At 38.6% G+C, this 22,542-nt stretch overlaps 1 protein-coding gene across 1 annotated transcript in view; it reads right to left on the bottom strand.

Moving 5' to 3' along the window:
- The window catches only part of FAM83B (family with sequence similarity 83 member B), a gene marked incomplete at both ends in the record, with an annotated part of 45,669 nt that extends 26,094 nt beyond the window's left edge, over positions 1 to 19,575 (bottom strand). Inside the window, one exon of the mRNA XM_081997411.1 lies at positions 19,132 to 19,575. Within this exon, the coding sequence (XP_081853537.1) occupies positions 19,132 to 19,575 (444 nt within the window). The remainder of the gene's footprint in view (positions 1 to 19,131) is intronic.
- Between the last annotated feature and the right edge of the window lie 2,967 nt (positions 19,576 to 22,542).

Here is a 22,542-nt window from a genome sequence, read left to right as displayed (position 1 = left end):
TGTGAAGCAAACTGAAATGAAGCAGATAAGCAATTCTACAATTCTCATAGAACCCAGTGGAGTAGATAGTGAATTGGAACTAAGTAAGATAGTAAACAAAAATTTAATTCCCGAATCAAATGCAGCACTTAAAAAATTAAAAAAAAAAGAGAGGAATTACAAGTAAAATTATTACTAGTTGAAAGTTATCATTTCAGTAGCAATATTATATTTTAAAATATTGTATTTAAAAAAAAAATGTCAATTTTGAAACCCTCTAAAAGCCTTTCAAGAGAAACCTGACAGTTCTTGTTCAAAGGTGAATCCTTCATGGATAGTGAGGCATTTGAGGGAGTAGCAAGTTGATGGATAAGAAAGGAAATTAATAGAAAAAAGTTTTGCAATTTAAAAGAAACATTTCCTCCTTATTTCCTTCTGCCAGGTTTTTGCTAAACTGATCTTTTAGTCTCCATGTGAGGTCATTTTGAATAACCATCTCTGTCAGACAACAAGACATACAGCTTTAGAATGATCTTGGTGACAAATTATTTTTTTGTACATGCAGTTAGCATCGGCTTTCACTGATCTGCGTACAGCTCCTTGGCAAGGCCACAGGAGAAGTATTAATTCATCATTTGCAATTTGATACTGCAATTATTCAAAATCACAGGAAAGATTATTTGGTCTTTGCGACAGTCAGACCAGATAATCATAATGCTTCGTCTTTGATATGTACCAGTCTTTCCATTTAAAAGTTTATTTTTAATGTTTAAAGTTTTAGTATTTATTCAGTGTATTCACCATATTTTCTTAAATCGGAGTCCTAGGCCAGTTCCAGGATGAGTAGAAACACGGCCGGGCTGCAGGAAAGAGTTCTGTGATCCAGACTCCAACGCTTCAGCCACAGATGGGCACTGCCACCCTACGCTCATGGTCTGCTCTTCTCACTTTTCTCATCCTCACAGGGACAATGAGAAGCACTCATTCATGAATGAATAAAATGAGTAGTTATTCTAGAAATGGGTTATCAGTGTGCAAGTAACTGAACCCTTCTTAGTCAGTTGAGCTAGTGACCAACAAGATAAGTTAATGGGGTTCTATTAACAGGTAGAAGACAAACACACTATCACAAGTCTTCCATTGTACAACTTCATGTCTGTGAGATCATTCCCCGTTCTACAAAATATTCCTCCTGATGTGCACTGCATGCCAGTTCACACACACACGCATACCTATTTGGGTAATGATAATCGGAGATCTAATCACGAAGCATGCTGAACACCTGCAAGAAATGCAAAGCTCCCGCTAGGGCAAGGGGGTCTCTTCCAAAATATCACAGCAGGCACCTGGATTTAAGAATGGAGGAAGAAATCAGTCTCAGGCGCACCTACTGCAGCTCTTCAGTAGCTTTCTTTGAGAGATTTGCTGCCTCTTTGTGCCAGTGAGGCCCTTGCAGCCACAAAACATTCCCACGCCGAATAGATGTATACCTCAGGGGTACATATGCTAGAAAATGTGAGTGGTAGAGAGGAAAAGTCAATTGTTTTGCCATCAAAACCAGAACCTCTCTAATCGTAAGGAGCAAAAGGCAGAAACACCAGTAACCAAACCACCCGTGGACTTACATTAAGCCACATTCTGTTGGAAAATTTGCTCTTGAAAAATGTGCCAAGCATGCTAATAGCTTAATATACTATATGATATGAGTTGCTTGAAGTGAGGATGGAGATGAGAACCTGCAATACCTCTGTGGAGGAGAGGTGAACATTTTATTCCAAGAACACTTTGGAAAATAACTGCTTTTTGATGCAAACTAGTGCCTTTCAAATAAACATTTGTTCTTATGAAGTACCTCTCTGATCTCGGGAAAGATCTTCCCTTGAGTAACCTGCCCACTCCAAATTCATGCCAATAAGGCTCTCCGTACCAGGCTGCTATGCATCCCGTGCATGTCTGCATGCCTAGAAACCATGCTTTCTGTAAGTTTGTACATGTGCTTGTAGAGGATTGCACACACATACACTCACACTGACTGAAAAAATATTTGCCTCTTTCCTCTAGATAAAAGAAAATTCAAACCAGCATTGTACTGACAAAAGTGTGGAAAAAATAATACTTGTTTTTTATCCTTTTTTCTTGCTCACTTAAAAATGTGAACATCTTTTGCTGTTCTTCAGTCTTTCCTTGTCATTCTGAACCGGCTCTCAGATGTCGGTGCCGTCTGCACTCATTAGAGATATGAGGTGCACCTGTCAGAAAGGAATTTTTCAGGGAGTTTACCATTTTTGGTCAACTGTGACCAGTAGTTGGTAATTAAAAGATATTCCAGTCTCTTATCAATCATTAAAAATATAACATACGTCATCTTAACTGACATGAGAACAATTTTTGCAATGAAACACAAGTCAGGTGTGCAACAGGTAAGACTTTCATGACATTTACGTGGGTGACTGAGCATTTGCTGAAACGCAACCTAATGCAGAAACAGTTCTTCGAGTGAACAACAAAAAAGATATTTCTGTGTTTCTCACAGCTGCATAGAGGAACACTGTGAGAAAGAGTAACAGCAGAACATGGGGAGATAACGGGGAAGCAAACAACTCTCTGGTGTTTATTTGGATATGACTGAAATATTTCTGCTTGAAGACTCTGAAACAAATAATCTCATGGACAAGAACAAACACACAAACATAAAGTTTTAAATTATTTCAAGTACCTGAGAAGGTGGGCTCCAGCTTAAGCTCTTGAAACTGTGTTCGCTACCCCTTGTACATGAGTACCCCAAACTACATATGTCTCCACAACTCACTCTGAGCTAAGATTCACATTTATAGATGAGAAGTCTGTGTCCTAAGAGGAATTTGTATACAAGTTTCTCAAGTCCTAGACTAATGCTTTTAATCACAAGACTTTTAAGTTCAGTAAAAATAAAAGGATACAAAGAATAACTTTTTTTTAAAAGGATGTAAAAGGTCTTTGAATTGATACAAATGTATGAAACTACAAAAGCATGTGAATCACTCCAAAAAATCATTTTAGCTAGTTTTAGAAGATATTAGCATAGAAATATATTTTTAATAGATTAATATTATTTACGGCCTTCCAAATAATCCATGACATAACTAAAAAAATTAAACCTTACTGAAGTCTGCTACTTCTCTGTCATAAAAGACTCAGAAAAATTACCAGAAAAATAAGCAGCTTCTTGAATTCCTCTTTAAATTACTTACAATAACACTTAAATACATACGGAAAGCTTTTCATATGTAAAGCACAAGCCATTTCATAAATGTGGGAATAACATTATTACATCTATTTTTACCTGGGAAATTGAAAATACATGGGGTGTGTGCATGTGCGTGTCACACCGCTGTCCTGCGCGGGGACATCTGAGTCAGCCCATCGCTAATTACTTCTGTGACTGGAAACGGTCTACTCACACTAAGGTGATGCTCTGGGAAGGCGAAAACGCCCTGCTCCTTGTGAATCTCCTCGCTGCACTTCACCATGCCATGCGAACAGACCCTCGGAGGCTAATGGCCTGTCTTTACAGAGACTCTGAGCATCCCCAAGTCCCTCTGAAAGCAATCCCTGCAGCTACGCAGCAGCCCGAGCCTCGCCTCGCCCGCCAGGCCTGCGTTTAAAATTCTCTGCACCTTCTCTTTTGGCTGACTGTCATGTTGCGTGATGAGATACACAAGCAAAAAGCTCAGGCAGGCTTGGTCTGGGCTTGCAAAATGGGTTTCTTAAAGCAAATTCCATCATTTAGAGGAACGTGATTGTACAAAAAAACGCAAAATCTGATCTCCTGAGCAATTATGAATTAGTTACCCAGAAGTGCTGACTGTAAGACTAGCACCCAAGTGTTTTAAGGGCACATTTATTCTTAGTATCAGCTCTTTGAAGATACAACACTGTCAGGCTTGTGTTGTGCAGGGAGTCAGATCTCATTATCATAATGGTCCCTGCTGGCATCAAAATCTGTGAATCTCAGTTTTACCAACCTCTGATGATTCTGCAGTCTGGAAATGGCTGCAAAGATGAATAGGGAGGGCCCTGAAAACTGGTAACAAACTATGAGTTTTTAAAGGGTACAAACACTGATTACAGGTTCACGTTTACCCCAACCCTTTTGCAAAACAACTTCTAATAAAATCTATTAGAAAACCTTATCTGGAAGGAAAGCAGTGACAGGGCCCATGGAGAGGACGTGTGAACACAGTACAAGAAGCAGCATACAATCAAGAAGTAAAGATGATTGATTTATTAAAAAAAAAAGGTATTCATTAAAATATCAGAGTTGCTACTAGTCTTGGGGGGGAGATTGAGTCTCTGTGAAGGAGCTCAAAACTAAAGCCTTTCTGCTGGGATTTTGAAGGGAATGAACCTGGAGCATAGAAAGTCTCACTGGATGCAGTGCAGAAGACTCATTCCCTTCCAAACCCTAGGCACAAAGCACACAAAAGCATGCCTGAAAACAGCCAGGGAAGCTAAAACTGCAGATGAAACACTGAGGAATATTTGGCAACTTGAAACCAAATGAAACATTTAATTTGATATTTTCTTGGTTTTGTGGTTTTAAGCAAATTTGAGGAAGGAAGGAAAAAGAGGGTAGAGTTTTTTAACATTAAAATCCTCCCTGGACAACCTGCTGACCTTCAAGAGCCAACCCTGACTTTGAAATGAATTAAAATGTCCTAAATGAAATGTCGTTCTCAATTTTCATAATGCGTTAATGTAGTTAAATATGTTAATAATTAGCATTAAAGATTGTTTTGCAGACATAACTTTCAGCCTGTGTGTTGCAATATTTACTGTGGCAGCTGCTGACAGAAAGCTTTTCAACGAAATTCCAGAGTGTGTGCGTGCTTATTTATTTATATAAATATTATGTAACTGGTTTATACAGATCATTTGAAAATTTTTTAATGTCACTTTTTTCCTTTTTTATAGGTAAAGAGATTTCCTCTATTTGGCTTATATTGTTTATTAGTCATAAGATTGACCAAGCAGGATGCTTTACATTTTACTGTTTCAGGCTAAAATCCCATCCAGAGCCACAGGTAAGCAATTTAAAAACAAACCCAGAACAGACCAATGCTTGTTACTTACATTGTAATCACTATGGACTATAGTCATAGCTGTTAAAAAATAGATCTATTATGATGCCAAAATATAATTCAGTGTATTTTTACTGTTAACTCAGCACTATAGGATTTAGAGTCAATGGAAAACACTAAGAAAAAAAATTGTAGTACTGGATTATTTTTAATTTGTATGTTATGATGCTTCCCATATTTTTGAAATTCTTCTCACTAGAGAAATAACTTAAAGACTGGTCAAAGTGATTTCTTGCATTATTTCCAAAGTTCCAAACAGGAGAATATGTAGCATAATTATCAGTAACATCTCCACTCTTAGGACAGCAATCCTTCTAACAGGCATCGACATGAAGTTTTTTGTACTTCTGTGCCATATCAGGGATCTTTTTCCTAAACTTTGTGATGCACATTCAGCCAAAACTGATCAAAGAGTCTGCCCAAATTTGGATCTACTGAGCAAGGAAAAACTATGCTTAAACCTATCTCCATTTCTTTTTACATGTATTATAGTATGGTTCCCCACACAAACTGTATGAAAATAAGCAGCTTTGAGTAAGTACCATCTTGGTTTTTAAAACTAGAAACACCCCGTGATCATCAGGGTGAACTGAATTGCAGCCAACATTATTGTTACTTCTTTAAAACAAGACAGAGAGATTTCTGTATTTGTAATTAAAATGACACAACTTTTTGTTTCTCATTCAGTATAGCATTTCCACAACAGATAATGCTATATAACTGTGCTGCTAGAACATTTCAATCAATCTATTTTGCTGGAAATCCCCCAAAATCTTTAAGTACCTAGCATTTTGTGTTCTTTTTAAACTAACTACCTTCTATGGAAAAAAGTCTGTCAAAGACCATCTTCTAATGCTGATTTCAAATACACTACTCAGCTTGGTAACTTCAATGCCTGCACTTAAGTATTATTATTATTATTATTATTATTATTATTATTATTATTATTACATTTTTCAGAAATTAGATCTTTTCCCTGTTCTAAAAATGTGTGTTTTTGTTATACGTAAGTCTACTACCTTAAAAATAGACAGATAGGTTATGAACTAGAGGGTAACAGATTAAACTGAACTGCTTTCTTCTTTTACGTTCTATCTCAAGAGGGACTACTTTGTATAATTAAATGTAGCAAGTCACCTCCTCAGACAGTATAAATGTCTCTCCACAGAATTTAGCAGATCGTGAAAATCTGATCCCTAGGATTTTTGAAACACCACTAACAAAATTCAAAATAAGTATGTCTATCTGTGTACACACAATTTTGTATCATCATAGTGTCATAACTGTCCATGAAGCTATTTCTCAAGGTCGTGTTTTTTTTTTTAATTTAAGAATATGCAGCATCTAAAAACCAAAATCCATAAAATATTTTAGATAGTTCTACCATCACAACTAAATTCCAGATGTTCACTTCGTATTGTTTTTTCATTTGCTTTGCTTGCTTGCATGCCAGCATGCATGAAAAAGTGCACGTGTGCTTTTAATATATATTTTGCAATCATTTCAAAAGCCTTAGAGTACAAATTGAGAAACTTCTCTACAGAATTTTCCTTGCACTGTATATGAGCTCAGTAGGCATGTGTCATGTGGCAGACGATAATGAAGTTTCTATCTCCAGTACAAACTCTTAAAGTTTGCTAGAAGAGGATTCAATCATTTTGGTTGAGGTCATATATATGAAGTTAGAGAAAAAAAAAAGTTCTTCAGTAGACATTCTATATCAGCAAAAACTATTCTTGCTCTTTATGCATCAGCGTGATAAATCAGTCTTACTCTTGAATTTCTTTTTAAGGGACCAGCTTATCTTCTATAACATTCATATGTGTGTCCATTCCTTTGGGTTAGACTTCTGTGAGACCTGGGCCTGCGTGTGCATGCTGGGATCAGTAACGGAGAACTGAGTGGTAGAACACCATCTGGGGAAAGGAAAACCTTCCACCAGTTTCAATGCCTTGCTTGGGTTTCAGATATTCAGTTATTCAACACAGTTTTTATTTAGAATTAAAAAAATACAGCAGACTGCTTGGACACACGTTATTCTTTTTTCAGTTGCTCACAATGGATGCAATCAACTGGAGATATATACTCATTTTGTACTGCAAGTGTACTGTGGCATGATTTAAGAAAAAGAGATTATTTAAATATTTAAAATCAGATTCTTAATGATACATGGTCAGATCCTGTGAAAACACATGCATGATACGTTAATGGAACCTCTTGTGTATATTAAAGTATATTTAAATACTCTCAGGACCAGGGATCTAATTTTGTTTCAAGAAGAAAAAAAAGTCATAATAATAACAAATAATAATAACAGGTACTGTTTTTTCCTCTCTCTGCCCTTTACTAATGTCCTGGTTTCAGCCAGGGTAGAGTTAATTTTCTTCACAGAAGCTAGTGTGAGGCTGTGTTTCAGACTTGGGATGAGAAAGTGTTGATAAGGTGCTGATGTTTTGGGTTGTTGCTGAGCAGTCAAGGACAGTCCAGCTCCTCGTGCTGGGCTGCCAGCGAGCAGGCTGGGTGTGCACGGGGAGCTGGGAGGGGACACAGCCGGGACAGCTGACCCAGGCTGGCCAAAGGGATATTCCCTACCATGTGACGTCATGCTCAGTATATAAAGTTGGGACGAAGAAGAAGGAAGGGGTGGGACGACATTCAGAGTGATGGCGTTTGTCTTCCCAAGAAACCATTACGTGTGGTAGAGCCCTGCTTCCCTGGAGATGGCTGAACACCTGCCTGCCCATGGGGAGTGGGGAATGGATTCCTTGTTTCGCTTTGCTTGTGTGCGCGGCTTTTGCTTTACCTGTTAAACTGTCTTTATCTCAAACCGTGAGCTTCCTCACTTTTACTTTTCTGATTCTCTCCCCCGTCCCACTGTGGGGGAGTGAGCGAGCGGCTGCGTGGGGCTCAGTTGCTGGCTGCGACTAAACCATGACAACTAAATACCTATAAAATTTCTTTTCAAATTTTATTAAATGTATTGTTTGATGAAATGAGATGAAAAGCAATTGCATATGCAAGTAATTTTTGTAATTAAATAGGCTATTGTAATTTCTGATACACAAATGTTCTATCTCTAAACTTCATCCTTGTTGTCAAAACCTTCAGTTTATTACAAAATAAAACAGGGGGAAATAGAACAGTCCTATTCAGAAAATATACGTCCTCTAATATTTAATCTATTAGATCTACAATTGATAATAAATATCAGAAATCTGCCAATAAAATTGAGTGATTTGACTAGCAATTAAAAACTGTTGCTGTATTTCTAACATCATGACTGTGTTTTACCACTTCTTACTGGGAGAGACAGACGATGGGAAAAAGACTCAAACCCTCTACTGCAAGCACTTGCTTCCTGTGTGCTGACTGGCATCCTCTGAGGCACCCACGATTCGTTGTTGACCTAAGAGGGAGCTCACATTCCCATATCACACCAGGAACTGCATTCAAGAAAGACGCCAAAAGTAGCTAGAACAGGCAGTAAATACCTCTGACTGAGGTGCACGATGAAAGGAAAAAAGGCAGAGGAGAGAAGATTGTCCAAGAGGAAGGGCTGGAGTGGCAAGGGTGAAGAGGGAGGAGAAGGGAAGAGGAACTACATGTTCCCTACATAAACTACATATATACAAAATGTATAGTTTTCCTGTAAGTATGGTCACTTCAGGGGGTGAGAGTAGAAATGCCTGCGTACTACAGACATTATGCACAACTTTCTTGCCTTGCTTGACAGAATCACAGAATCATTAAGGTTGGAAAAGACCTTTAAGATCATCAAGTCCAACCATCAACCCAACACCACCATGCCCACTAAACCATGTCCCGAAGTGCCATGTCTACACGTTTTTTGAACACCTTCAGTGATGGCGACTCCACCACCTCCCTGGGCAGCCTGTTCCAATGCTTGACCACTCTCTCAGTAAAGAAATTTTTCCTAATATCTAGTCTAAATATCTTGTCTGTCTACTTCCATCCATTTGCTAATGATTCTTATGGAGTTCCTGACATACGACAGCATGGTGCAGAGCCCAGCTGAATCGAACATTGGCTTATCTCCGTTTGTCTTAAGCTGTCCCCTTCCATATGATGCTGTAAGACTTAAGTAATCCAAAACTGCCAGTGTTTTCACCCTGGGTGCTGGCTCCAGAGTATTACAGTTACTCAGGAGGTCTAAACAGCATTTAGTTGCTGCACTGTCTTCTAATAGGAAGTCTTCCAGGAACTGAAAGAACTAGCAGAGATACCTGCTCTTCTGACATGTCTCGTCACGAGTCCCAAGAACAGCGTCTTTTCCTTCCTTTTTATTCCTTCAAAAAGCACTCGGAGCCCTGGCTTTGCAAGGCTCTGACGTTTACACAGAAGAGTTTCCTGGGCTCTCAAGAGCTCATTGCATAGAGACTGTTTAACTCCTCAGAACTTCAAGTCAAAGTACCAAGCCTTTCCTCAGGACAGAAATCCTGTTACAGGAGATTGCAATCCTCTATCACAGCACTTCAGAACTGGATTGCACTTCCATCATTAAATTTGACTTATGCATAAGAAATCAAATCATCTGGTTAATTAGATTTCTGGCACAAGCATCTTACTGTCAATCAACAAGCCTAGAACAAAATAGATAATGATGTTACTGCAAAAATATCTATTTCAGCTACTGCAAAAGTAACTTTCAGCATTATTTAATTCCAGTCAGTCATGTAATATGTCAGCCTGGTGATCACATAGTGCTAAGACATGAAATAAGGTTATAGCAAGTAAATAAACAAGTAGAAGAATCAGTCATAATTCACAGTTTCATCTCTGTATTTAGTTTTCTCATTTCAAAAGTATCTCCTTTGAGCAAATAACATGGTTTTTGTTACATTGTAAAGCAGCTTTCCGTAGACTCATAACAGTACATACCACTGTAAGAGCTGGACCCACTGATGGTTGATATTTTTAGGCCCATCCTCAGCAAAGACAGGTTACAGACCTCTACCATACAGTCATTATGCAGCCACATATACTGCCTATTATTTAAAACACACTTGACAGTGACTTTTCAGGCAATTATTGCGTGCTTGTGCTAATCCAAGAAATTACCAGAAAAGTAGTTAGCTTCAGATATCATTGTGCCCAGTCATGCTGGATGGAGACTTGGTTGCTTTGACTGGCGGTATCGCCCTGGCATTTAAGGGAAATCAGATTTGCTGGCTGACACTGTCATTTCTGTTCGCTGCCTCTGATGTGCCTGATCAGGAGGTGGAACTCTCTAGCAGTGAATGTTGTACGGCTTAAAAAGGGCTGTCCTTCGGTGGGCATCGCTTGAGAAAGGTCCCACAAAGAATCAGCGGGCACTTGCTCATCTTCCGTGCTCGTTATTTCATCTCATCCTTTTTAATTTCTGGCTTATTGAGCATCAAAAGCCTAGCAGGAAAACACTAAATACAATGCCTTCTGTGGGCTGATGCCACTCAGATTCACCTGAATTAGAAGGTGATGCCTAGTGCTTTACCTAATGCTTAAGCCCTAATGGGAGCTTATTGAGCTGGAGAGAAGGCTGCTTGGCAAAGAGTGCCTGCAGCTCCAGGAAACAGCATGAAAATAAGGCTGAGATGTTATATCTGCCGTTTGAACTGAAGGCACACCCACTTGGCTACCTGAACACACAATCCTGTGCTCCTGTTCGAGCCCGATTCCTAGTGGATGAAGCAGATATCAAAGTTTTCTTTTCATCTCTAAGAGATATGGTGCATAACTTCTCACATTATCCTATCGCCCAGCTTCATCTCTTACAGCAGGATCGCTGGCAGAAGTGCAAAGGCCCGAGGAGATCTGGTGCTGCAGTTAGCAAAAACCCCTGGACAAAAGATGCACCACAGAACTTTTCCGAAGGCAGCTTTGTGCCCACACGCCGTGCTGGGGAGAGCGGGGGTCACCGTAGACCCTGTTTTTGAGGAATCTGTTCTGGTTCCCTCAAGTCTTATGTCTTCTGGGCAGCCAGTGCAAGCACTCCAGACCAAGAGACAGAACTGGTTAAGATAATCCACTCTTAGCTAATGTATGAGAACACCCTGTGTATGTCTTGAAGATACACCCTCTTTATCTGAAGATAAGAAAGGACTTTATGCTTTTACAAATATTTTTGAAAAGTAAGCACTACAAAGCTACTGTCATGTATGAATGCAAACTTTTTTTGAGAAGTATGAAATTAGTTTTCATAACTGTAACACTAAATGCACGACTTTTTTATTAACTAAAATAAATTTTTTTATTAACTAAAACCACAGAGACAAGAAAATAAAAACTTCTTATCTGGCCCCTCCTTGCTCTGAGTACTGTTTGCTAACGTATAATACTTTGTTCATAATCATATCTCTCTTTTAGTTGTTATATATATTAATTTAAAGCTTTTGTGGCTCGGTAGTCTCATCTGTAAAACTGCACACACTTTGGTCATGTTCTTTGATGACTAAGGATAAAGGAGAGCATATAATTCTGAATCTACTGTTTATATTGCAGTAGTGGGATGTCTGTAGTGGCTGGCACCAATTGGGAAGTCTAAGACGCCAGTAAACTGTATGATATACAGACACACAGCAAAATGTAATGATGTTTGCCGCTTAAGAAAACAAACACCCAGAATATGGGAAAAGATGTCAAAGGCAAGGAGAGCAGAGATGGCTAGTTTGGCTGCTTCCACTTCTATATTTATAATGCAAATAACACTACTGTAAAATCAACTGGCTTACTGATGTATACTGAAAAATTATTAACTTTCTTGATCAAGCAAGCCACAGCTTTATCTTGCAATTATTTATTCTGAACAGCTCTACTGAGCTATGGATGTCTGCAGATCCTACTGTAAAGTAGCAAGCTCAGCACCAGTTACACCCCGTTACTGCTGTGATGGCCATCACTTCTTTCCTCTCTAAGTTAGGGTAGGATTTTTAAGAGTAAGAGCCCTCTGAGGTCTCAGGCATGCTGACAGCATTTTTGTAAATGTGGACTTTAACTTCTATTGTACAGAACAGCACCTCTTTATTAGAAAACGGTTATAGATGTACTTTATCAACAGGCTACGAGGCGTGATCACACTGGTATCAATAGCAAGGTCTGCACTTCTTTTAGAGGTGTAGATACTAGAGTGTACTTTGACTCCCCCATCACCTGCGCTGGAATACTTGCAGTACTCCTCGGGGAAACTAACACAGCAAATTGTTATGAAATAATTAGATGTAGATACTTGTACTCAGATCTGATATATGAGGAAACTTAATACACGTAACTCAGTGGCATTCAGTCCCACTCCTTCCAAAGAGGAGAATGGGAAATTCTGAACTGGCAGCTCTCCCTGGATTTTTGCGTTTTTTTGTTTTGCTCCATGTCAGCAGTTCTCCACTTTCCGTGTAATTTCTATTATACTGTATTATACAAACACTGCTGCAGCATTGCAGGTATCTGTACACCAAGCTATGCCCATTGAAAATTCTATCACAGATACTGTAATAGTTTAGTTTCCAAATCCTGATACATAATAAACAAATGTAAAGTTTAAATTCAGCTAAAATGTGTCCCACATCCCTCAGAGCATCGCTGGCTATGCTGGAAAGCTACTAGAGATCAAAACCTCTGCTAAAACTGCAAGAGATCAAAAAAGGCCTATGGCAATATGAATGTGAAGTGATTAATCCTATAGTTCTTCAGGAAAGATTGTTCACTGGCTGAAAAAAATTAGGAAAACTCAGATCTCTTGAGAACAGGAATTCAGGAGAACAAAAACAGTACTTCAACATTACCAGGGGATTTTTTTTGACAAGCAAGAAAAGGAGAGGGACAAAACCCAAATACACAGGACTGGGTGCAGAAAGAAGCTTTCTGCCTGGGCAAAATAATTTTAAAGCCATGGTTTTGTATTTATAGCATGTTTTTACCTATAGTCACTTCAGCACATTGTAATACAAAGTTATTGTTGAATATGATAAAGAACATTTTAATCCAATGAATGTGCAAAAAGCTTGAATGACTTTTTAATAGCACTTCTGTTTTAACTGGCAAAAATTTCTGTCAATGAGAGAAAGGAAAAATATTGCTGCAAAGAATATGTGCATGTTTACTTCTTATATGCATGTGGATGAGACAGACATTAACAAGGAAATGCAGCTGCCTGCAAGATCTGGCCTTTAATTTTCCCTATTCTATTTTAAAATCCATCATGGATGTGTGATATTTTGATAGCACATCGGCACAGTTGTGACATTAAAATGGCAACACCTATACGTTAGGTAATTACACCTTTTAATATAAAATATGAGTATCAAAGACATCTAAATAGTCTTGCAAACCTCTGACCCGATAGAAAGAAACCTGTGAGTAAAAAACCACAGCAACTGATGAAAAGTTATTTTATCAGATTCCCACATCGCCAGGAATGCCAGTGAAGAGCCCTAGCCTCTGCTTGCTTTTCAGTTTTAGACCCTTCCCACCTAACGGGGAGGACTACCAGGAGAATTGTGGGTGTTATGTGCAGAGCAGCTGTGTATAAGAAACGCATTTCACACAAGTCCCAAGCTTTCCGTTTTACAAAAGGGCTTGCAAACGTGTCCCATCGATGGCAGTCCCCTCTGTCTGCATGGTAAATGCACTGCCGCGACTGCTGCGGGGCTGCCCTTATGCAGAGGGAGCGGGATGGCAGGGGGAGAAGGACGCAGGCAAGTAAAATTGTGTGAGGACTCCAAAGGCAAATCCGAGCATATAAAATACCTGAAATAATTACATGTTGTGAGCAGAAGACAAAAAACTGATACTGAGTCACACAATAAATAACAGCACCAAGAGCAAGACACACGTCCTATTGCAACGCATGGCATGTGTCCTGCGCGATTAGAAAAGCTGGGACATGACCTCACTCTCTCTAATAAATCTATCAAAAGCTAAAAATCGTGTTTTGCCTGCAAACTATACGCATGAGTGCCACGCTGGTTTTCAACTAACAGGAAGTCATTTAACAGGAGGTAAGTAGAGGTGAATGATGAATGCAACCTTCAGCATAGCAGCTGAACCAAAAAGCACCTGCTGAAATCCTTGTGGGGTAGAATATTTTGGCAGGGAAAAGGCTGCCTATACATCTTCAGCTGAGAACTGAGTGTTTCTATGTGTTACGCACAGCTTTCAGTGTCTGTTTATCAGACACTCTACAGCTCATATAGAAAACTTTTGAGTGGAATGACGATTGCGTTTATTTATTCTTTCTCCCTGAATTCAGTAGATTGCTTTAGCTTTCATGAACATAAAACGCAGCCCCTCTCTCATCTGCTTGGACTGCTGCAATTAATGAGCGAAGATAAGCATTGCCACAAACATGATTCATTATCGTTGCTCCAGTCTGCGTTCAAATTATATTTAAAATAGTTGGCAAAGAGTATTGTCGAGAGAGTAAAAATAAGATTGCTCAACACACCCATATTCTACAAGTTTCTTTCTGTATAGAAACATCACTCTTCATATAGGCATGTAAAGAATTTTATTGCCTTTCATACTAGACTGCAGACACAACTAGATCATTATTACTGTATTATACACACAACAAAATGAGATCAATAGTGAATAATCACTTTTTCTGCAATACACAACCTCTCACTCTTGCCTGAAACAAAACAAAACAAAATGGAAAAAAACCCACCAAAACTATAAGAAAATATTTTCCTTTTTATATGATTGTAAAATAAGTCAACTATTTTTGTTTATTTGCCTAGGTCCACTGCTCTAGAAGGCAACACAGGCATCAGATTTTGTACACAAGAATTCAAACAAATTCCTTTCTGACTTACTAAAGGTCTACCTACAGTGGGTCCAGCAAGACTTAACAACAAATTACAGTCCTTTACAGTGTAACTTAATTCCTTCCCAAAGGTCCAAGTTTTGCAATGCTTTCTAACATTGGCAATCCCTATCGTGAGTAATTCAGCAAAAACAACTGCCTTTTTTGAGTTTCCAAAATGATAACACACTAACCATCTAAATTTCTACTCAAGCTTCTAAAATGAAATAAGATTTAAAAAAATCTCAAAACCATGACTGATTTTATAAACTCGGGTTTAAGACTGCTAGTTTATTTGAATAAAATAAAATCAGTGAAAAGTATTGTATACTTATTAAATAGCATGCAACTTCTTACACAGAACATCAGAAATTCCCTAAAGTATGTCAGGGAAGTCTTTCAGTGTTTTCTGGCTTGTGCTGCAAACCAGCAATCCCTGGGTTGTCTAAATAATATGGATCTTTAAAAAACAGGTTTGAATTCTCTCCAGGAAGAGCTGATCCTTATTTGGATATCAATCTAAAAGACTCAGAGCTATGCATTCTCTGTAAAACTATGTAGGAATGTCTCTGTGGTGGAGAGAGGAATCCAGTTAATGAAGTAAGAGAAAAACACACTGCCAGAAGGACCCTTTGGTGCTCTGTCCTGTCCTTTCCCTGTTGCCTCACCCTGTCAATCATGCCTGAGAGGTAGTATGAGCTGTTTCTTGCACACATGTGCAAGCCTCATAACTGACAGTTTTGAGGCAACTCTTACAAAAAGTCATACAGGGAGAGGACACTTCATTACTAAGGTCTCTGTGCTACTTTATAGTAAGAGAAGGAAGTTTCACATTAACCTGACACAGATGAGTAATCATCTTGATACCATTTCCCAGATGAATAATCTCAGGAAAAACTGCTAAACGCTATCAGTTGCGGTTCAGATAGCCCAGTCGGTATGAGTCAGGCTGTAAGAGCACCTCAAGCTTCAGAGAAGCCAGAAACCTGCCAATATCTGAAGGTAGAAGCCTCCAAAACACACAAGAAACAAGGCTACTGGCTTGTGCGTAAAAGTCCATCCATCATTGAGGTCAGATGGACTTTGCAGTGCTATTTCCCTGCATGGTTATATCAATATCTGAAAAAGACTCGTGTCACGGCAAACAACCTCCTTGCATGAACACAGGTTATGTTGACAGAGGAGGGTGGTTGGCAAGCTGTATCATTTGGAGATGAGGTCTAGTTACACCAACAGTAAACCCATTTTGTTGACATGTTAGGTTTGACCTAAGGCACTCTGCTAACATCACACCTGTCCCACAGAAGTCCTGTAGTATAGGCTGTACTGTAATGCCATCCTATTTATGATATACTTCCCCTACTCTAATATAAGTTAAGAAACATATGTCACAAGCATGGATTCATCTCCTTAAAGTGGTTAAAATGGCTAGTTCACTTTCCTAGGATTTAATAATATTGATCCTTTTCTGTAAGAAAAACCCCATTATTATATTGGCTGTACTTACCATAAAGGTGATATGTATAATTCTTATGAATATTATGCATTTAAGAAATATGTAAGTGACAAGATTTTCCTATGACACCTTTTCATAGTCACTGTTTTTAGTCTAGTGTACCATAGCCTTACAAACGATTTTCCTCTTCAGTGAGGAAAAATCACTGTCAGCAAGCAAGTTGCTTAACGTTGTTTACAATACGTCTTCTTAAGGTCAAAATTAACATATGTAATGATCATTCTAAGGACTGACACTGTGATGCATCAAGCATGAAAGAGGTCAAGTGTAAGTCTACTAATAATGTCATCTTATCCTTATATATCTCCAAATATTCAAAAGAATCTAGGTTTCAATTGGCTCAGTCTCCTTCATGAATTTTTGGGCTAGTATATACATATAAATATATATCATAAGGGTTTCTTCATGGGGTGAATCAGTGCAGAAACATTCTCTGCCTTGCTCTTGTAGGAGCTGGTTTCCTGTTGCAATGAGTGTTCAGGTAGCTCAGGGAAATCAGTGCCTGAAGTCAGGCACTCAGGTTTGGTGCTTAAAGTTTAGTGGTAGGAATATGCCCGCCTCAATTTTCCCACAGAAGTATGCTGAAATTCCCATAGATTTTGGTTAGAGCTGTAATTGTTTAATGTGATTTGCTGAAGAACTTGTTTATTCTTTACAGGTTTCTGTTTTTCATGTGTAACCTTTTCCTACTTCCTTTGAATATTCTCATGTCTACACATCTCCACTACTACATAACAAAGAACCCTGTTTAATATAGCTATATTTTTATAAGCAGCTTAGGAGAAGTAGGTTAGCCTGTTTACAAAGTGTTTGCCTGCTGTAAGCATGTTTTAAATACCTTACTTTACTTTACTTAGAAATCCTTTAAACTTTTTTATGCCTCTGCAGACAGAAGAGGCTGAACAACACTATGTCTTTTAGATTTAATTGCTGCTTCCTGAGGCGACCAACCCATATCACTGTATCAAAAGTGTTATGGTTCTTACTGTTGAGGTTGTGCTGATCAACTAAACAAACCTTTCAGCTGTCAGATTTGACAGTGACACATACATAACATCCTCTTTATAAAGTGGAAGCACCACAAGCACATCAGAGAGCCAATATACTATGCACTCAACCTTTTTCCACACAGAGGTAGGAATCACACCTGATTTTTCTCCATAGCTGCATTCAGAGGAGGCATACTCCTTAAAATTGTGTTTTACAAGGCAGCACCACCAGCTGAGAGAGCTGTCAGAACGAGACTGGATCGCATGCAGCCAGCCCGCTAGGCACAAAAAGCATGGCAACTGACTGGAAACAGCCTTTCTTCATGGCATTTCAAGATCTTGTACCAAAACTGAACTAGTCTTGGCAACAGAGTTAATTGAGTTTTTGTGGTTTCTCTTACAGTGGATACAGTGGTAGCTCAGGAGCTGCAGCTGAAAAAGATCACAAAGTTTTCTTGGGCACGTCATGGTCAAGCCTCACTACATACAAAAGCAGAAAACACCAAATCTCACTCCAAAAGGGACAAAGAGGGAGAGAAGTAATTAATTCTCCTCTTCCTTGAGCATACAGCCATTCTAGACCATAAACTGCAAGATAAAAGGCATAGTAATAACTCTATTATGGCAAAAAATTATATGCTCTATCTAAATACAGGAGACACATTGTAAAAAGATGTTGTCCTTCCCTTCCCCGCCCTTTTCAGTCCATTTCTATTGCACACATTTACATGCACGTTTCAGCCACTGAAGTGTTTACTGGATGCACTCAATCTAGAGCCTGTCCTACCAATTTAAAGCCCACGGAGTCACGCAGAACCAATTTATTTCACGGGGAGAAAGGGGAGCGTGACGTACTTGCTAGGAATACTTCTGACATCTTGTCACATCTGTTTAAAGAGGTAACATGGCCCAGGGTCAAACAGATCTGCATGCTCATACATTTTTTGGCGTTTTTTAAAAATCGACACTGGAAAGCAAAAGGTGGTTTGTACATACAGCACCCTGGCACTGAGGTGTAAGCTGGGTCTGCCTTAGGAAACTCAAGATGCAAGTGCCCCTAAGTGGAAACAAGTAGATTTGTAGAAGTATCCACATTTCTTATAAATTAGTAATTAGTCAGAAATGAAGGTACCCAAGTAAAATCTAATTCCTTGTTGCCTAAATATCTTTTTTTTTCTTTTCTTTTCTTCTGAGCTCTCTTTAATACTTTCTGACTAATTTCTGCAAGGACAGTTGGCATGCAAAATCACACCACCTGAGACTCTCAAGGCACATGAGTCAGATGTACACCAAGGTGTTATTTTCTTATAACAACTGGCTACCACGTCAAACAGATGCATGTTCCCACTCACGCAAGAGAGAAACCTTAGGATATATCCTGAAGTTAGATAAAATTGTATCACCTGAGGTATACTCAACTGAGGTCAAAGAAAAGGTGTGCTGATTCTCTACAAATTTTTCACAGATTGGTCAGTATTACAGTAAAATGGTAATTATGCTTCATTAATCCCTCCAATTAATCCCTGATCCCTTGAAAATAAGGTTAGTAACATTGGTGCATGTGATACCAAGGGACCTATTTTAACCTGGGGAAAGCTTTCATTTGAATTGTTAGTAGCCAGGCTGTTTTTTCCCACCAAAAAAAAAAAAAAAAAAAAAAAGCCTCTAGGTCAAAAACCAACTAGATTATTATTGCCACATCTTTTTTTCAGTAATATTTTTCATGTTTACCTTTCTTGCATCTCGTATCATCTTCCGAATAGTTTCCTTTATGGTGTAAGGCTGTGCCCGCGGTGGATGAAAAAGCAGATCAATATTTGTGCCACCAGAAATTCCAGGCATCAGGTAAGGCCAACCTAAGTCAAGATTTGGAGCTTCCACATCTGATTCAATGGGCCAATAGGTTCCTGAGGAAGAGGTGTCATCAATGGCATGGTTAGAGGAATAAACTGTGTTTTGGGGAAGTTTGTGAACATTGTTCAAAATATAATCAATTTCTTCGTCCGCTAGAAATTCTGAGCATCTCTCTTTGGAAAGAAATTCTTTGTAGGCTTCTAAACCTCCTTCAATTAGAGCATCAATAGCTACTCGGTACCATTCCTTGTAATGAGGTTCAATATAGTTGTCTGATCTGCATTCATCATGTAAGGACGATAGCAAAGATGAAGTTTCCATTTTCACATATATTTTGTGTAATACCTCCTAAAATCCCATTCATGAGATGATGAAATGTATCTGTAAAGAGAGAAAAGTAAGAAAACAATCAGAGTATTTCTAGAGCTCTATGACACACACACAGATATTATTCAAAATACTTTTCTGGTGACGTTACTCTAAGTTTTTCTAGCACCTTCCAAGAATTTAGAAATTTTTTGAAAAGGCTCAGGGATTAATACTGCCAAATGAATATTAAAGAGATAGATAAAGAGCTGCTTCTACATAAGGCAAAACTAAACACATAATTAAGGGATTTGAGGAAGTTCTTATATTAAAAGCTACAGCAGAGCTCATAATACACTGAAGATCTGTACCAGTAACACCAATACATACCCAATGCATGTTCCAATACGCTCCAGTAGGTTGGATTTCAAAATTCTCTAACAACTGACAGAGTAGTGTTCAGAGAAACACTTCAGGAACCAATTATATTTCCTGCTTTTTGATGCATTAATCTTTCTCTGCAATGCATTCCTTTTCTCTGGCTTCTTTGAAACAACAGTCAATCAGGTCCTTCTCCTTATCTATCTGTTCTCCCATGCTGATCTAATCCATTTGTTGCTCCCAAGCAGGACCAGCCTACCTCATTTCAGTGAGTTATGAGGAACTCCAGAAGGATTTCTCCTCCCACATCTGGGATCAAACTCTGAATCAGCAATCTGATGTCTAGTTTCCACCCTGCTCATTCCTTCTGCCAAAAGGAGCGGCTGCTTTCATCTTACCTTTTTTTTTTTCCCCAAAAAAACATTAATAAGAAGTTGCTTACTGCTGATGATTTATAAATCCATTCTTACCACCTTTTTATTTCATTTAACAAGGTCTGAGAGGGTTGGTTCCTGCTGCAACAATTTGGGATTTAAGGTGGAGAGAGGACAACTGGCCAACGTTTCTTCCTTCACATTTCTGCAACGCTACGGAACTCCAGCAACTCCACTGTTCACCTGAAACCTAAACTGCAGTGAACTTCTGCACTGGGCAGGTAAGCCACAAAAAAAAAAAAATAAAGAAGGGCGGGAGGAGGATTTTCATGAGACTGGCATGAGCATGGCCATGTTAAATAGAAAGATGATGGGCACGAAGCTTAAGAGAAAGACAGCAGGAGTAGGAACGACATCCAACAAAAAGCATATACAAAGTATAGCTTCAAAGTTAACATTGGGTTTCCCTACAAGCCTGAGAAATAATACAGCAATACAGTATCAAGGAAAGTCATACAGAGTTCTGATTGCATTTACTGGCATATAAACGTTAACACAATCCTCTCTTCACATCAAGACAGTTCAGGTATTTTTGCGAACAGTGCGTTTGCTTTCCACTGTCTGCCCCAGGAACAGTTTAAATCTTCTTGAAAGGAAACGTAAGTTAGCTACATTAACATAAAGGAATGAAAATCAAAATCTCCATACACTACTGATACTCAAAAGTCCAATTAAATGTTCAATTAATCCAGGATTTCTGAGGAACTTGGGAAGTCTGAGGTTAAAAAAAGACCAAGAAAGAAAAATCCAGATCTAAGGCTGGCATCAGCATGTCATATGAAATAATTCCATTTGAATCCTGTCTCTCAGCCAAGTAGCAGGGTAGATCTTCCCAGATAGGATTGCTTTCGAGCCTGGGGGAAAGGAGTGTTTCTGGCTGCTTCCAGAGTAGCTCTTTGTGGTGAACTGGAAAGCAGCGAGCGAAAGGCATCCGACTGCTCTTCCCCGATCGAGAATTACATGCACTCCTGTGACAGATATTCAGTGCTTTGTTCTACACCGCTCTCACGGCTAGAAACAAAATGTTATAAAATAGGAGTGACAGCATGTCACTCAGCCCACATGCAGATACAGCCTGTGGTGTAAGGCCACGCAGAACCAAGCACGTGGGACAGACAAGCCAAGCCCGATTCAAAGGTCAAATTCTTACAATATTGTAAAATTGAAACTTTTGCATCAGTGTCCCATAGAAGCCAATCATCTGGAACAGGTTTTCAAGACATTTTAGATGAAGACTGAAAAACTACCGAGAGTACAAAATGCAGAGTTACTCAGCTGACTTGCTCTGAAGAGTTTGAACACTAATCCAGGTGACTTTACTGAGAATCAAATGCACCCCTCTTGGAGGGCCCTCCAGGACAAGTAACTTTCTAAACTGTGTAGTAAAACAGTCAGTCTTATTATGATATTTAAGACTAAATCTGATTTTACAAAGGCAAATGAAAGCTATTTCTAAAATTACTATTACTTTGGAATGGATATACTTCTAAAATAGCACTTTTGCCACTGATTTCATACGTACAGTTGAGAAAGACATAAGTGTTTATTTCAAAAGCTTGTCTAAATCCCTTTTTTCCTCTTCTCACTCTTTCCTTTGAAAATAATATAAGGGAAGAGGACTATACTCAATATGTAAAGTTGTGCAATATAAAACATTAACTGTTATGAACAAATATAAGGCAAAAAAATGATTGCATGTGTGTGCTGGCTCACATGCGATTTTTGTTTGGTTTGGTTCTTCTGATTTTTTTGGGGGTAATACTAGAGTATATTGTTTGACTTTTCATTGAAAACAATAAGTTAATGAATCGTGGCATAGGTCAAATGCAGTAACTTATGCTCAGATTTATGCTGAAAGCAAAGTATAAATATACCACGATCTTGGAAAGGTGAGACTTCTACTGCAGTGTCTTCCAAACAAGAATAGTTATTTTACAGTGAGTACCTTTGATGTTGATCTCTAATTTACAAGTGCTGTTTATAGAAGAAGCTTAAAGCAGTGCACATTTATTTAAGAAAGTAAATGTAAAATCTGTCAGCATAGAAACAAATCACAGAATAGATGAGACAAATGAAGAAATTCTAATTCTGTTTTTTGGAATTATGAACATCAGCATGTGATACATTCATGGGAAGAAACAAAAGAAAACTCCCAAATTAAAATGAT

Source organism: Phaethon aethereus (genome assembly GCF_964289735.1).
Source record: "Phaethon aethereus genome assembly, chromosome: 3".
NCBI classification, from domain to species: domain Eukaryota; kingdom Metazoa; phylum Chordata; class Aves; order Phaethontiformes; family Phaethontidae; genus Phaethon; species Phaethon aethereus.
The sequence above is the reverse complement of the archived record's forward strand: the minus strand, read 5'-3'. Positions and strand labels throughout refer to the sequence as shown.